Here is an 18,217-nt window from a genome sequence, read left to right on the forward strand (position 1 = left end):
TATGTTATTGTCCACAAACATATTTCAAAATTCTTTAAGTAAATAAACAGAGAAAGAAGTCTGCCATTCCTAGCGTGATATCCAGCTATTTAAGCATGGGTTTAGGAGTAATTCCATTATAATTTATAAATGATCCAGGAAATAAATACGTGTGTGCATATATACATAAACATACATATAGCAAGAGTTACTCTGTCTAAAAATACACCAGCATGTATCCTTGCTATTTATTATTCCAATGAAATTAAAAGAAGACTATTTTACATGATACTTGGCTTTCATCAGAGATTTAAGAAAGACAAGAAAACAAATTAAAAGAAGAAAAATGGTTTCCATTCAATTTACCAATTTCTAACACGAGTTAGATATCTATGGTTATGGGTGTTTATATGTGAATGAACGAATAAATCCTTAACCCACCATATCTTTTTCTCCAGTTTGCAAGCTGTCACCCGTGAAAAGTATGGTGTAGATGGTAGGATGATACTGTACCTGATTGGCTCTGGAGGTGGTCATGGGATCAGATGGAGAGGACTTGGTGGTAGTTGGGGAAGATGGCAATGTCTGGGAACAAAGCAGTTCAGGAGCAAATCAACCTTTACAAGCCTTAGACTGAACAGTTAAAAAAATAAATAAACCAACAAAAGTAACGTAACTAGAAAATTAAAATAAATAAAAAATGCCTAAGACAAAATCTTTCTTCTACTCATTGGAACTTAATGGAATTTAAAGTCAATTGGATAAATAATGCATGTAAATATGCATGCTTATGCATGTAAAAACAAATTAATGACTTGAAATCAAGATGGTGAACTCACATAAATACTCAAAAATATGCTGACCACTTGAGGAATAGTTTCTTTCCTCTCTCCTCCTCTTGGGGAAAATGAAGACTACAGTAAATGAAAAATTCCAGCAAGTTCAATGAGCACGCTAGAAACAGTTTTCAGTCTACAAACAAACAGGGCCAACGTCTGGAAGAAGTTAAGAGACATTTACTTTGGCACCTCATAATGCACCATTCTGTAGCACGGACTATGGCCAGCAAACTGTGATCCATAGCTTAACACACAATTACACTGAGGCTACTGAGCTTTTAGCAACATACTAACTGCTAAAATATTAATTGAACTTTTTTAATCAAGAGGCAGGTGAAAAAATGTAAACATCAATCTTGTGATGGATGAACATGCAACTAATACCTTCACAACAAATTGCTACAATACATTAACGATTAACGTTAAAAAGGTTCATTTAGTTGAACATAGGTTAATAACTTATCATCGGGCCTGTGTTCAAAATAAACACAAAAAAGAATTAAGAGTCATATTTATTGATCATGTTTTCTAAATAATATACATATGCTTAACATTAATTTTTGAACATATCGAAAAAGCACTGCTCTGTTTAAAATTTTTATATACACATTTCTCTTCTTAAAGTATTAGATCCTGACAGAATAACTCTTCTTTTTATAAATGTAGTGAAAAATGTAAAATTCCAATTTTCAAAACATAACATACAATACTTATTCAAAGCATGTTTTTTGACATCTTTGTAGTATATAAATAGTATAAAATATCCAAAACGACACTACTTTTTCTTTAAGAAATAAGATATTAAAACGCTATACAATGTGACTTATCACACGGCCATATAACCACTAACCGAAACTATAAAGAAATGAAGCAAAATTTCACACTTTCAGCAGTTCTGTTACTTACAATCATTGACAGTCCCTCATAAAATAGGTATACATACTTTTGCACTAAAACTCTTAATGCATATGAGAAAGCTGGGACACTGTGAATGCATAAAGTTGCGTATTAGCAAAATATGGGCTTGTACATATGCACACACAAATATTTTAGTTGCAAGTTAAGCAATATGAAGATCCATTTTTTTCATAGTTTGTACATAAACAAGCAGCCAAAACAGGAAAAAATATCTTATGAAACAGATCCTTATTTTGTGTTTCCAACTTGTAACTCATGCTATAAAACAATAAAAATAAAACATAATACAGCTTAAGCATCAACCGGGACTCATTAAAAAAAAAAGAGGCTTATAGTAAAACAATACTACCATGTATAGGGCATTATAAAAAATATGCAGCTCGACAAAATGCTATTGGTCAGCAGACATTCTACATTGTGAAAATCAAGACAATTACAGAGGATTCTCCCACATCCTTCTGTACGGAACAAAGGTTCATTCGTTAGGGGCTACAATTATGCAAAAAAAAAAGATCAGATTCCAAGACAGGGCTATCCCTATTCAGTTATACAATTATAATTCTGATTTTAGTGGGATGATGATGTCGTATCTCTATTAGCAAAGTCTGAAATTGCACTGAACTGATTTTCACCATTTAAGCTTAAACTAATGGGAAAAACCAAACCCAAATCTAAACCAAACAGAACAGAGAACTATAACTTATCCCAATGTGTTTTCTTTATCACAGCGGTACGCTAAACTCTGATCTTCAACTAAAAAAAAAAATAATTTAAAAATTGTTACTATTCTCCAGAAAAACTCTAAATATATATTTTGACTAAAATATTTTGGTATGCTAGGCTAATTAATAAAAGGAAAAACAGTTTGCTCTTCACTGGTGTTACTAAATCTAAGTAGTGGATTTGTAAGAAAATACGTAGAACATTTCAACATTGAATAATGACCTAATCACTAATTTAAAAAACTGGAAGCATCTGAGTTTTCAATTCATATCAATCTTCCTAAAGCAGAGAAATGTATGGCTGTGATGAAAAAGGAGTGATGATAATAATTTTAGGTGGCTCTTGAACTATAACATCTATTAAGCAGAAGCATTTTGCTATTTCATTTTAGCAAAACCTTGTTTAAAATACAATGGAAAAAAGATAAAAGCATTTTAAAGCAAAACAATTGTATTAATGAACAAGAATCAATTATGGGCATACATGTATTTTTTCCAAATATACATACCAATGACAAAATATCAAAAATAGCAATAAACATTTTTCGTTGTATGTTCTTATTGGTTTTTAATTTGTATAACAGGTTGTTTGTACTTGAGGATTACTCTCTCTTATTTTGTTTACTGACATAACTAATTTTTTTTCCTTATACATCTATACATCACATATATATATCTAGAAGAACTGACAACATTTTGTAAAAATTCATCCCTTTTCATGCTTCTGTATAACTATGGAAACACATTAGTTTATGGAGCCAAATCTATCTATTACTTCAATATTAAAGCAACACAAACTAATTTCTCAAAAAAAATCCTAAAAAACCACAGGCATTTGAATTTCCATTGGCTGATAAGTAATTTAATGATACACTCTCAAGTGCTTTGCAAGAACTTCTGTGCAAAATTACTACTTATAGAAAGTTGGACAGAGCTCAATAATTTTGATTTATTACACAGCATAGAATAGTTTTTTTAAAAATTTGGCAAGTGTTTTGCATTAGGTAAGCACTTAAATTTAGTGATTATTAGGCTTTTGGGAATGAGATGCATAAAGTGATTAGAAATTATAAGATGAATTTACATGACAGTTTCAATTTTTGCAACTGAAATGTGTTTACTATAATTGAAGCTTTCCTGGAATTGCTGTTTGACTGCTGCAAGGTTATAGAAAAAAGCAAGTCAGAATTTTTACCACACACCACTTTGAAGGCTTGTGGATTTTTTATCTTGAACAGTATAGTCCAAGCCATGATGAAACTGGTCCTCTGTTTTCTCAATCACTAGTTTCTTTCCTATTACTTAAGAGAGAATGAATGCAAGACAATATTTACAGCTAGAAGAGTATTATTTGTTTCTTCCTTTAAAATTCTAAACAACAAAAACCAGATTTTAAGTAATTACAGAAGAGCTTTATTTTAGAAATAAACTTCTGTTTGAGCCATATTTGAGTTGCAGTATATTTTGAAAATCCAAGAAAAAGACTTCTTGTATTGCTTACAAGAATTGATTCTACTCTGAGAGACTGCTCTCAAGCTGCACGACATATTAAAGGGTGTGGAAAGATGGTCAAAGCATCACACTTCTGTGCTTCCTATTTTTGAATAACAGAGTGAAGATACAGCTGTATCATGGCAGTATAGAATACCTATACTCCATCTGCACAGGGTTCCAAAAGGTCTCAGCCCTCTTTCAATGACTTAACAAATCGCTTAATGCAGACCTATGTATAAATGACAAAAGTCACACCCTTATATATAAACACTAAAAAAATTTCAGTACTTACACCCTAGATAATAAATATTATATTGAGATAATTTAATTCTCAGTACCTGTTACTGTATTTATATATAGAAGGGTAGAAAAAAAAGGCAGAAAATTAAATACCTTCGGAAAACAAGAGTTAGAGTCATGAAAGCATGTGAAGAACTTCATTTAAATGTGAAGATGAAACTGCATTTACAGCTTACCAATTTCCAATTTCTCACTACAGGGCTTGCCAAAGAAAGGAAATCTTGGTAATAACATTAATCACACTAAATTACTATCAATACTAAGCTAATACTGAGTTTCAGTCTTGCATATATTAATATTGGTGGTTTTAAATCACCAAAAATTAATGTGATGACAAAACTATCTTGCTTAAGCCAGTATTTTAATGCACTTTAAGAAAAGGTGGGTTGTATTTTTTTTGTATTATATTAAACAACTGGATACCCTCTGCAGCTAAAATGAAAAACGAAGAGCACTGCAAGGCCTCACTGTGCTGAACAACATAAAAGACTGACTTACTAGACTTTCAACAGTATCAGGGATGAGCCTTTCTAAACAGACCACTTGGTTTGCTAAACACACTGAGTCTTTTCATCATCTGTGAACGCCTTTAATCTGTAACTTCGGCAAATGATTCTCATCTGAGTGATGACTGCATAAATACATAATTGAAAAATAAAATTTAGAAGAAAGAAATAATCATGGATTAATAATTTATATACAATTCAGATTGTAAAAAGGCTACTTTGATGACTGCAGTGACCTAATTTTACTTGCTACCTTTTCACTTCTGTAAAGGGCAAAAAATAATACATTCTGATGACATTTCATCTGCTTTGCATTTGGGTTTGCTTGCATGTAGAAGAATATACAGGGCACAGGGCAATATAAAAGGACTAAGAAAGCTAGCATATATAGATGAAATGCTTACAGGTGTTTATAGAGGTAGTTCTTTGGCATTTATGAACTCTTTGGAACTTGTCTTTGAAAAGGAAAAAAGTGTGGAAGGGTGATGTAAAAGAAAGATTATCTTGTGTTCCGCCTGGAGACAAGAAGGTATAAGGAGTATAAAGCAAACCAGCAGGTGCCATTTGGATCATGAGAGCAACTCCAGATGGAGGGAATGATTTAGGATGAAGAGTACAGTAAAAAATGGACAAAGAAGAATCTGAACTTTCTCTTTCCTCAAAACTTGCCACACCAACACAGAATTACTACAAGATAGCAGTTTTCCTACAGAAAGACCAGAAAACTCAAGTAGGAAACCAAAACCAGGCACCAGAACATATATGAGTCTAAAATTCCTGTCAAAAAAACTCCCAAGTACCAGAAGGAAGGAAAATGTCACCACTTGATTCTGAGCTACTTTGGGGTTTAGAGAAATACTACAAAAACTAGGAAGCCCCTCTAAGGGGTAAGATAACTTCAGAATTTTCTTAAGAATCAGAATGCTGCTTAACATTTCTGCAATGTTGAATGCTGCTGTTCATCACCTAACAAAATCTTCTCTTTGCATTCCATTTCTGAAGCACATACAATGAAGAGTTAATAATCAACTACAGAGCTAATTGTGTTCATAAAAACCAGTTTCACATACATATTGAGATTATATCCAACACTGGTTAAATGAAACAGAAAATTGTAACAGTGATTTAGCACCAGAATTAAGTCAAGGGTCCATGAGGGTCAGGATAGAGAATATGTATTTTCATGGAATGCTATCTAATTGTAAAACCTTCTCTCAAGGGAACAATGGCTTTTTTTTTAGTTTTCTTTTTCTCACAACTTGCAAACACACCTGTAATTCATTGCAGAACAGTAACTCGTGCAATTCTTCAGCTATGTTCAAAGGTGAGAAAGGTTTATCAAAGTAGATGAAGAGATACAGCAATCTATAAAGTCACTTATTATTTACTCTAAATGAAAAGTGTAGAGTTATTTTATCATATTCAGAAGTTATTAAGGTTCATCTAGGTGACAGATTCTTGCCTTAAATGGATGATATAAAGAAAGACTTATTAGAAGGAAGAGGTGTTTTCAGAAACCAGTGAAGGTTTCTTAAGGAAGGAAGGAATTGGGGGTATTGGTGGACAACTAAATGAACATGAAGCCTGGTCAGCAGGTCAAGGGAGGTGAGTCTCCCTCTCTACTCTGCTCTGGTGAGACCTCACCTGCAGCGCTGTGTTCAGAGACCAGGGCTCCAGGTGTAAGAAAGACATGGATCTGTCTATGAGCAGAGCCATGAAGACGATCAGAGGGCTGAAGCACCTCCTCTACAGGGACAGGCTGAGAGAATTGGGGCTGTTTAGCCTGGAGGAGAGGAGGTTCCAGAGAGACCTTATAGCAGCCTTCCAGTACCTGAAGGGGGCTACAGGAAAGAAGAGGAGGAATTCTTTAGAGGAAATGTAGTGATAGGATGGGTTCCGACTGAAAGAGAGTAGATTTAGATTAGGTGCATGTCAAAAATTCTTCCCTGTGAGGGTGGTGAGACGCTGGAACAGATTGCTCCGAGAAGCTGTGGATGTCCCAGCCTGGAGTGTTCAAGGCCAGGCTGGATGGGGCTTTGAGCAACCTGGTCTAGTGAAGGTGTCCCTGGCCATGGCAGGGATAGTTGGAACCAGATGATCTTTGAGGTCCCATCCAACTCAAACCATTCTATAACTCTATGATGTCTACATCATAGTTTGAAGAACTTGTATCCTGTATTTTAAAGCCAATATATTAAGCCAGTATTTTTAGACTTGCATTTTTAAAGCCAAATTCTATTTAACCACTTCAAAGTAAAACTTTTTTAAAATTATGAATGCTTCAATTTTTTTTGTTGATCAGCATTTCTAAAGTAAAAGTAGTTATTTTCACTATAAAGAAAAGAATTTACAAACCAGAGTTCAGACACTCAGTTTTGCAGATTCTGAATACGATGACTGAAATACCATTATTAATGAACAGAAGTTAAAAACTCATGAGAGATTAACTGTCTACTGAAAAAGCTGGGATGAAATTGGCTCCAGTTCTATATGCCACAGTTTTAATCTAAATTTTCAAGGCAGACATTTTAAAACTTTCGACCATGCTGCGACAGCTAAACATTTCATAGAATCAAAGAATGATTCAGGTTGGAAGGGATCTCAGAAGGCCAAACACTGCAAGCTCTTGTTTAAAGCAGAGTTAGCCATAAGATCGCACATTTTTCCTTCCATGTAACGCACAGCGCTCCGCAATGGCCGTCTCCGATTCCACGTGCTTCCTGAACAGCCTGCTACAACACCTGGCACCTGTAAGCCAGTTGAAACCTGGAAGAGAAATTCCACTAGCATACAAAGAACAGCTTCTCAAGGTGATGTGGTAAGATCACATTACACAGCCCTCTCCTTTGTTCGTAAGGGCTGCTCTTAATCTACAGGTGAAATTTAAAGCTTTGTACACTAATTACAAAGCCGAAACAGTTCACTTTATGAGAACTGGAGTCTGTTCCCCTGGGTTATGATATAGTTTGAAAGAGTTGGTGTGATGCTTCAAGTAACAAAGAGAGAAGAGGAAGGTTAGATGTTTGTAGCCGTTTCTAGGAAGTAAAAGAGCAGTGATTATTGTCAAACAATACCTAGAGACAGCAGACGGCTGACATCTGTGAGGAGATAGTCTATGTTACATAGAGATAAAAGATGCAAACATTTGTCAGTTAAATAGCTATCAGACCTGCTTGGAGGAGAGAACTTCTGGTATCTACTGATAAGTCCATAGAAGTAGGAGATGTGCAAAAATGCAGTGAAGGCGGCTCAAAGGGAACCAGATAGACTTGTCTGCAAAGCTGAAAAAGCTGAAGTTGGAGAGACCAGAATGTTTTCACAGTGACTTTCACTAGTAAAAAGCCAGGCCAGGCTCAGGCTCTGTGTCTACCCATGCCTTTCCTGGAGATAGTACTGAAACTCGAGTATTCAGCAAAGGCTTTACCCATGGTCTTTCTTCATTGCAACTGTATCCAGAAGATACTTCCTTTCTTAGCTTGCTCGTCCAACACGAGCGTCAGTAAAGCAGCCCAGGACAAAGAAATGACAATAGAGAAATCAGAGCTGCATGCTTGTATCGACATAGGTGGCACTCAGAGGCTTCAGCTACAGATACTGCTATTCATAGGGAGAAAACTACCTGTGCTTTTTGATAGAAATAGCTAGAATATGAAGAGAAATATCTTCAAAGTTCCTAATGAAGGTAAAACTTATTATTACAAATCAACTCTTCATGTCAAATGCTAATTTTGTTTCCTCCAATCTGCAGCGTAATACCTTAGGTGCCAAAGTTCTTGGGTAATATTCTAAAACAGCAAGAACCATGGAAAAATTTACTTTTTGTTAAATTACTTGTATTATACATTATCCTGATCATTTTAATACAATTGTGGCCTATCCTTAAAGAAAAAACAAAACCAGAAACACCAGAGCTCTAGATCACAACCACCTCTTATAAAATATTATCCTTTTAATTTCTTAAACAGAAGTACTTTATCTTTCATTAAGATACAGTATATTCTGACACTGGAGGATAGATTACTTCACTGAAAACTTTATCTAAGAACTAAGCTAATGATTTCACTTATTGATAAAAATAATGGGTTTTAGATTTATTCAATCAATATTCACAGTGTATGAATTAATCATGAATAGATGTTGTTTCATTAAAACTTAAACAATTCATTGTGGTTAAAACTGTTCAACATACGCATATCTCCAAATATTTATGGTCGTATTATTATGCACCTGTATGCATACAGGTAATAAATTAAAATTTTAAGATGTAGAGCCAGTCACAAAACAGTCTAAAAAGTTACACCTTGTATTTAGTCTTTGTTTTAATTCCAGCAGTAGCAGCTCTGTTCACTAATCCATCCCTCTAGAATTTAATTAAACATTCCAAACATGGAATTGTGTTTAAAAAAAACCCAAAAACAAAAAAAAAAAAAAACCAAACCAACTAACAAAACTATATTTAAAAACAAAATAAATTTGAAAAAACCCCAAACTTTAGTAATAAGTTTTCTAGAGAAATATTCTGGACAAGCTATATCAACTTCAGACACAAGAAGTATTTATACATGTCACTAAACAGCTCTGTTCTCCAAGATCTTCCTAACTTACCTAAAATTTCATTGCAAAGGGGAAAAACATTTTTCATTGTAATGGAGAACACTCCTTTCACACTGAATTAAGAAGTAGTGGCATAAAATCTAACACTTTACGAGCAGAAAAGCCATTCAAAACACAGATCTTTTCAGCTTTTTCTCTCAACCTCAATTTTCATGTCTAATAATTGAGGAACTAATCCTATAAAATCGGACCTTTTTAGTGTATATATATATTATATAAATGTAAATAATTTGAAGTATTTTTAATGTAAAAGTATTGCATATACAGAAAAAAATAGTAGTAAATATTATAAATCATACAATGGCTTATGCACAGTTTCATCCTTTAGTCTGATTGTTTTCAATTCATCCTGTTCAAATCCTTCTTCATAAAGCATTCTGTGTATGTCACCACATACAAAGTAAAGTAATTGTACACATTTACCAAGTTACTTTACAGGACACTGAATCTTGCTAGTGTAGACGAAACAATCTTTTCCCATATAGGACAGCTGAGAAACTAAAATCTATCCTATATAGCACAGAAAGACAAGATAAAATTTTACTAATGTTCACTCATTTCTTTCTTCATCTTTTTCGTATTCAACACAATGGAAAATAATCTTAAATCTTATATGACTTATTTCACATTCTTCTTAGAGGGCAACTTTTTAAAAAGTTAAATTTGCTCTGGAAAATGTAATGAATTAAAGAATACTACACCAATAATAGCTTGCAAATGTGTTTTGCATCGCCCACAGACTTTGAAAGACGTCAGTGTAAAACAGGCAAAAAAGATGCCAAAAATAACAGAAAATGAAATTGTAGAAAACATTTCAAGTAAATTATTTTTATATCTTGAAGTCCTTACAGTTAAGATTTTAAAATATCTAATATAGGCTCTGAAAAAAAACATTTTGGTTTTTATTTTATATACATAAAAGTAGGGAACATTCATTTAATCTATGATTTTTAGTAAAGCTAAAGATATACAAAGTGGTTCATTGTTTAAGGTTAAAATTTGGCAATATTTAACTGAAACCTAGAAGGGTGTTATCACCCTATACAATAAAGAAAATTTTATGAAAGAAACACATTAAAGTGTGGCACTGAAACGTAAAAGACACTGTCTAAAAGAACTGCTGAGAAATATGGAACATGTCAGTACAAGGAAAAAGAGGACCAGCAAATTACTAAAGGGCAAAATAACATTTTCTTAAAGAACATGTTATGTTGACCCCCTGCAGCCTTAATGTTTTAGGACTTCTAAGGAGCTGCTGTGACTCTCTATTCCCAACCAAAAACTCACTTGTTTGATGCGGTCTGGATTAACAGTGGTCTGAGGCTGTAGAATGCTGACAGGCTCTGTCTTGGCCACATTTTGAGGCATTTCTCGAATCTTCTCTGCAATGAAGCCATGAACTGCATTTAGTGCTTCAACTGTTCCCTGGATCAGACACACCCGCTCCGTAGTACCTGCAAATGCCAAAAGTTGATCTGAATAAAGTGGATTCTTCAGGATCCCACAAACGGCTTCAACTATGACACGAAGACTGAACTCAAGACACAGCCTTGTAGAACCAACTAGCAATACCTCCATAAACATACAAACGAAAGATGAGATTTCCAAAATATAACATATTGATGATCTGAAGATCTTTCCAAGCCAATCTGGATAATACAAATTGGGGGAGGGGGGGAAGAACAAATCCATCAGCTTTTGTTGGAAATAATTGCAAATATGGTAACAGTATGGTAAAAAAAAAAGTATTGTAACAGCAGAACATGTCTTTTAAATTATTTTTGGCCTAGTTCTAGGCTATTGTGAAATACTGTAAAACTTTTAGGTAGCACAAAGTCGAACATAATAGTCAGTACTATAGAGGCATTTGGAATAAACTTTTGCAAGGAGCACCTGAACTGCAAATACATTCATTTAGCATACACATTATTAGATCATTTCTTAAAACAGCTGCAAGTTGTTCCAGCAAGACCTTTCAAGGCCAACTGATCTCATATATGTAAACATCCACTTCCTCCTTTACAGTCTTCATACCTTTCAGCACTCCTGCAAAATTGCAATTATTTACTGAATACACAGAGTTTAAGCTGTCTTTAATGTGATTTAGCAGTTAGAAATGAGTAGTCAAAACCCCACAGAATGATATTTCAAGAACATCTATTTAGAGTTATGCTGAATACCATCCATGCAGGATATCTAGGCTCTGTGGGACTGCCTTCTAAGCATCTATGTTCTCAATTAGTGAGTAAATACTATAGGCTTGTCAGATAGGTCTGACAGGTGAAATACGTATTTCTTCTATCTTTAAGAACGCTAGGCTTTTGAGAGCATTGAAGCAGAGGAGGGGGCACTTTCCCACCATACTCATTCATGAAGACTGAACAGAGGCTTAAGAAAAACAGACCTCGAACATAATCCTCATTCCCAAACTCTGCAGCAAAGCGTAACCGCTGTTTCTTGTCCTTGCAGTTTTGCCTGGTTTTCAGTTCTGACCACTCTACTCTGTATCATTTCCCTTAACTTTTCAGTTTGAAGCACATTGCTTCTCTCCTGTTGGCTGTCACTTCTTCACCTTTATATCTCTGTTACTTACTCTCATCTTTAATTGACTCTTACAATGACTTGTCATTCCTCGTAGCCTGGAGAAAGTCTGATGTACCATGTTTTATCCCATCTTTTGTATACTCCATCACAGAATTTGCAATTCTATGCAGATATTAAATAAATACCATAGTTATAATAGTAGTTATAATTCTAGTTATAATATATAGAGCTACAGCTAGTTATAAGTCTCTAAAAAGACTTATACAAAGCCTACATTGCTGCATAACTCTTCCAAACTGAAATTGTTCTATCTGTATTACAAAAACACACCAGTCCTTATTTCTCTGATTTTCTAATTAAAAACGTATACAGGATGGTCAAAGATGGATGTGGAATTCTGGACAAATATTTCATTCTTTTCTGCCTAGGGAGGTTTTAGATGATTTTGTATGGCTTACTGTGGAGCAAAAAAGCTTTTCTTACATACTGGGTTACAGCTTGATACATCTAACTAGACAAAGAAAATAAATAGAAAAAGAACCCCTCCACAACAGTATTAATCCTAAGGATACAAGTATAACACTGCATCAGAACAATTCACCTTCTGTATTCCATATATCAAACCACTTAAATAGTTTCTGCAAAATCAGTTTTGACTTGAAAAACAGTATCTAACAGAAGTTGGGAAAACCAATTTAAACTTAAAAGGGAGCGCTGTAGTTTCCACTTCTGTTATTTAGAAATACCAAAACAAGACAATTAAAATTGCTTAAAAATTTCATGCAGTATATACCTCAAATAAACACATTCTGTACAGTTCCAACATATTCAAATTAAAGATTTCTCATCGTCATGTTTTTAACTTTCAAATGCCACTATAAGAGTCCTAATAACAGAAGAAAATTGAAAACATAATACTGTAATGCAAAGACAGCCCAGGTACATATCTTTATTCAGTGACAGCACACATATTGCTTTAAGGTCACAGGGAGAAGCAAAATAACAAATACAAGCCACAGAATCACCACAAAAATAAATACTTTTTTTTGTCATTGAGGTCTTCCTAGTAAATATTATTGACATGATCACACAACAATCTTTTCTGAGGAAAAATTCATTCACTCTATTTAAATAAATGAAAATTACAACGTAATAATGCTGTAAATACCCGCAAGTTTGCAAGGACTTGTGAAGTTCATGTTAGTTGGTCAGGTGATAGATGCAGAAATGCACCAGGGAGATAAGTAACCTCCTCTCTAAAATTCCATTCCTATCAATTTTATGCTTTTAGATATATCTATTGTTATCAACTCATCTTAAAATATAACACTGCAACAAAGAATTTAGCAGAGAATAGTAACTTTAGTCACCTGTAAGAAAAAAACCTTGTTTTTCATTACTAAATGCTCTTCACCTACTTTTGTGGATGATCTCAAAAAAATTTAAAATTTCATTACCTAAATATGAAACAGAACACTCAGAGCCCTGCCTGATTATTATCTTATTCATGTACACTTAAAATCTTTCAAAGACTTTGTTCTTAATAAATGGTATCCGGCAATACTAAAATTCAACTTCATGGAATAAACTACAGGAAAATTGGCAGATCGAAAACCAGACATTTTTTTCTCAATTAAGGTACGTTATTTAAAAATAATTAGGGTTAAAGTGTGTGAATCCATATCCATAGGATTAAAGTGTGTGAATCCATAGCCATTGAGATAAAACACAGAGTTAAAATGATTACACTCTTAATGGCACGTTATTCAAGTATTACAATCAAATGTATTTTTCTCAAAAGCAAGATTTTAGAACATTTATGTGACCTGTCGTAGTGTTTCTTCAAAAAATAGCAATTTCAAAACAGAGCTCATTTTTTTTCCCAAAAAACACTCCATCAAAAAAATGGAGATTGAATGATATAAGTGGAAGTCACCACAAAAAAACCCTCAGTTCCTACATGAAGCTTTCTTAATACTTTCTGTTTCCTCCTTACTTGGCTTCCTCCCCCTTCAGCGAACAACTCTGGCGGTTTCTGCGTAAAGCAATCCAGCCCTAAGAAAATGCTCTGGGGAGTCTTTCCGCGGCAGTATTAATTGTCTCCTAAATGATGAGATGTGATGGGGATTGATCAATGCAGCTAATGCAAGTGTTCTCTAGGTCAGCAGACAACACACGGAAACAAAACACAGCTCAGGTTACGTCCAAAGCTGTACGGAAAGCACTTAACGGGGATGACTACTGTCAAAACATTTGAAAGGAAAAGGGTTGATGCTAAATAGGAATTTCATTAGACTTGACACTAAGTGTCTAAAGGGTATTCTACAACGTGGGTTATTTTAGAAGGTGCGATACAATAAAGATATGCTTTATGTCATTCTGTGGACCAAACACACCGCAGTCCAGTCTGTACAACTAGGGCGCAGTACACAAAAAATCTGTGTTCCAGGAAGAACTACAGTTGTGCAAAAGCACACTTCACGCAGACTAAGACACAGCGTTACAGCGCACCACAATAGTAGCACGTTTTCTTTGAAGGTTGTGTCAACTAAAAAAAGTGGGGAAAAAAAAGTGCGGAGAAATCGTATTCGTGTACCTTTGGGAATTGCTTTAATCTTCTGAAGTGATGTTGTAGTATTCCTTCACACAACTAATAGCTTTTCACTCAGATAACAGAGTACAATAACTTACAAGAGTCACACAAAAGGGAAACTGCCAGCTACATGACCAACCTGTGTAACAAAAAACAAGCCTATGAATCACTAAAGTTGGTGAAATTTCTGTCATTTTAAAAGCTTTTTGGCTCCATTAGTGTCTGAAGTAAACTGTCAGACTGTTTATCATTTTAAGTTGATTAACAGTCGCATTCACTTTTTCACATTTCTGCGAAAAGCTCAGCCTTCTATGTGCATTCTTTTTGTAATACAATTTTGGAAATGTCTTTAAAATACAGTTCTGTTTTCAGAAATAGCTGACTTAGACACAGACAATTTACCAAATAATCAGTGTCTTTCTTGTGTGTGTGTGTGTGTGCAAACATAGCTGATATAAAATTATTCAATTTTTAAAATTATTTGCAATTCCAATTGGTGATCAAGTCATATATTGTACATTGTGTTTTACATATGATGAGACACATCGTACACAAACGAAGAATAATTCTGCCACAGAAAATGACCAGATACCGAGTAGGAAGTCATCATCCCTGCACATTCAAAAAAACAGAAAAAAATATTTTTTGCATCTTCATTAGACTACAGTCCATAACAGAAGTCTGTGTGTGGTTGAAAAATAGAAAAAAACACCATCTAAATACATGCTGCTAACGACGTTGCTACAATCATTTCATGCTTACTTTTTCTAAGGAACCCAAAAAATTATGCAGTATTTGAATGTGCTCTACTTTTCAGCAAGTAAAATGTGGCTTCTTTCCTGTTATATCAGAATTCAAATTCAATTTGCACATGTATGGTTTAACTTTTTCTTATTAAATAAAAGTAGCAGAATGTAATTGTACAAAAAAGCCTGTCTGTATCGCTCACCAAAACCAGATTTTTAAAACTAACGGAGAAAAAACAAATCTTACTCAGTTTTTTTGTTTTGTTTCGCTTTTAGCGAGACATTTTTTTGGTCTAGTTTCTTAATATGAAAATAGACATAGCATTATATAAAATATACTTTTTCTCTGCAGTTCCATAGAGGAGGAAAGATGAAACCATTAGCAGTCATCAGGCAATTTAAAAGTAAAAAACCCCTGTTTTGAAATCTAGTAACTTAGGCCTAAAAGCTAGGCAGCTTTCAATAACTTTATTTTATTCATTTTTCCTTCCATCTCCTTTAACTATCTACAACTTTACCTCTCACAAATATCCTTGGCAAACACATTGCACTAATTTTATTAAGAACTTCAAAACAACAGGCCAAAACTTTCTCCTCTAAGAAGGCTGTTATTTACTTATTAGACAACCGATATAGCTTTTAAAACAACCATTAGAATAAAAAGTAGAACACACAACACCATGAAGAATGCTGATGCTTTTCAGTGTTTTTATTTCTATACTTAACAGGCATACATCTACATATGGTTGCAATTAAACTTTTATGTGTTGCGTAAAGACTCTGATTCAATGTGCAAGAGCTCTACTGTACTTGGAGAAACATCACTAAATGTTAAATGTGCTTCTGTATTTTATGGCTCGGTTGAAATATTTTGGGGAACGCACTGAACCTTTCAGAAAGGACTCTCTGGCATTTTTGTGACTTTATATACTTTTCACTGGGCTTTAACATCAATCTTAAAGACTATTTGAAAACCTAAAAAGCACAACGCATTACCAGCCCAGGGTAATCCCAACACATCCACTAATTAAATCTCCTTATATTTTTCCAGTGCACCATGCCAATTTCTTTGACACTGGAAGGGAAAACCTGAGAGAGGAGTCGAAGCTAAAACCTTAACTAAACGAAAAACTGCTCTACAATCTCTCATCAGCTGATTTGCATTAAGTTTTTTATTTGACAACTCACTGTACAGCAGCCTACTAACTCTAATGTCCCATACATTTGTTTTTGCGACCCATGATCAAATGCTTGTAGAGTGTACAGTGGGATTCGATATATACCACCACCAATTGCTTCAGCCTAAAACTCATCTTGCAAAAGCTCTTGGTAAAATAAGGATTGCACTTAGACAACATTCTCAAGCAACGTAAAATTTGTCAGTAATATATCTAATGTAAAAATCAGACAAACTCTTCCATATAACATTCCCTCTCTACACTTGCATAAAACTTCAGCAAATGAAAGTTACACAATAAAAATGTGTTTTATTCAAATGTGTTAGCAGCACTTCACAAAGCCTTAAATATGAAAAGCCTTTGTTGTATAAATGGCAAAATGTATGCAACCTTAAAAGCAACACAGAAGAACATCCCAAATATGTGCACAGAAATCTCAACAGGACAGTTTTTTCCTTCAGTCCTTATCTCACTCCTGCCATTTTACCTTTCTTTCTCGAGAGAATTAATTGATCTTAATAGAGAGTCTGTTCCCATATTCATCACAGACAGAAAGACGGTTCTCTCTCAAAGCAAAGCTTGATGATCTAACGGGCCTCCCAAATTGGAAGAAGAAACAAGGGTTGGTAGCAATTCTAGAGCACTAATGTTCTGTATTCGTTTTCGACCAGATATGGTAATTCTGGAACTATTTGCACAGAACATTTACACAACAGGTAGTAAAACTTAACCTCCCCAAAACAAAAATTAAAATAACAAATTGAATAGCAATTAAAATAGCTGAATAAAATACCAAAAATATTGAAGAGAATCTATGAAACTGAAAGGAAATAAATCACCCCGTAAGAATCTCCTTTTACTTTTTTATAAAACCAGGGCATCTTAACTTTGATTTTAATCTTTAAGACTACTGATTACAGAATCACAAAATGTTTGGGGTTGGAAGGGACCTCTGGAAATCATCTAGTCCAACCCCCCTGCCAGAGCAGGTTCACCTAGAGCAGGGTGCACAGGGTGGCGTTCAGGTGAATATCTCCAGAGACAGAGACTCCACCACCTCTCTGGGCAGCCTGTTCCAGTGCTCTGTCACCCTCAAAGTAAAAAAGTTCCTCCTCGTGTTTACATGGAACTTCCTGTGTTCAAGTTTGTGCCTGTTACCTCTTGTCCTGTCACTGGGCACGACCAAAAAAGGACCAGTCCCATCCTTTGGGGATAAGATCTCTCCAGAGTAAAAAGCACCTCAGCCTTTCCTCATAAAAGAGATGTTGCAGTCCCTCAATCATCTTCGTAGCCCTTTGCTGTACCCTCTCCATCAGTTCCCTGTCCTTCTTGAACTGGGGAGCCCAGAACTGGACACAGTATTCCAGATGAGGCCTCCTCAGGGCAGAGCAGAGAAGGAGGATAACCTTCCTTGACCTGCTGGCCACTCTCTTCTCGATGACGTCATTGGCCTTGGCAACATTGTTGGCTCATGGTCATCCTGTTGTCCACCAGGACTCCCAGGTCTTTTTCCACAGAGCTGTTTTTAGCACGTCAGCCCCTAACCTGTACTCACATACGTGGTTTTTCCTCCCTAGGTGCCGTACCCTACACTTGCCCTTGTTGATTTTCATAAGGTTTCCCTCTGCCCAACTCTCCATCCTGTTCAGGTCACTTGATGAATATATTGACCAGGACTGGACCCAGTACTGATCCCTGGGTAACACCACTAGACCTCCAACTGGACCCTGTTCTGCTCATTACAACCCTCTAAGCTTTATCTTTCATGCAGTTTTCAATCCACC

General features: G+C 34.9%; 1 protein-coding gene across 1 annotated transcript in view; it reads right to left on the bottom strand.

Moving 5' to 3' along the window:
- The window catches only part of NOVA1 (neuro-oncological ventral antigen 1), a 37,989-nt gene extending 26,990 nt beyond the window's left edge, over positions 1–10,999 (bottom strand). The window contains exons 1-2 of the mRNA XM_009867048.1: positions 10,660–10,999; positions 493–564 (exon numbers count right to left, since the gene is read on the bottom strand). Of these exons, the coding sequence (XP_009865350.1) occupies positions 493–564; positions 10,660–10,956 (369 nt within the window). The 5' untranslated portion in view covers positions 10,957–10,999. The remainder of the gene's footprint in view (positions 1–492; positions 565–10,659) is intronic.
- Positions 11,000–18,217: the final 7,218 nt, after the last annotated feature.

The sequence above is a fragment of the Apaloderma vittatum genome, unplaced genomic scaffold (genome assembly GCF_000703405.1).
Source record: "Apaloderma vittatum isolate BGI_N311 unplaced genomic scaffold, ASM70340v1 scaffold6293, whole genome shotgun sequence".
NCBI lineage: Eukaryota > Metazoa > Chordata > Aves > Trogoniformes > Trogonidae > Apaloderma > Apaloderma vittatum.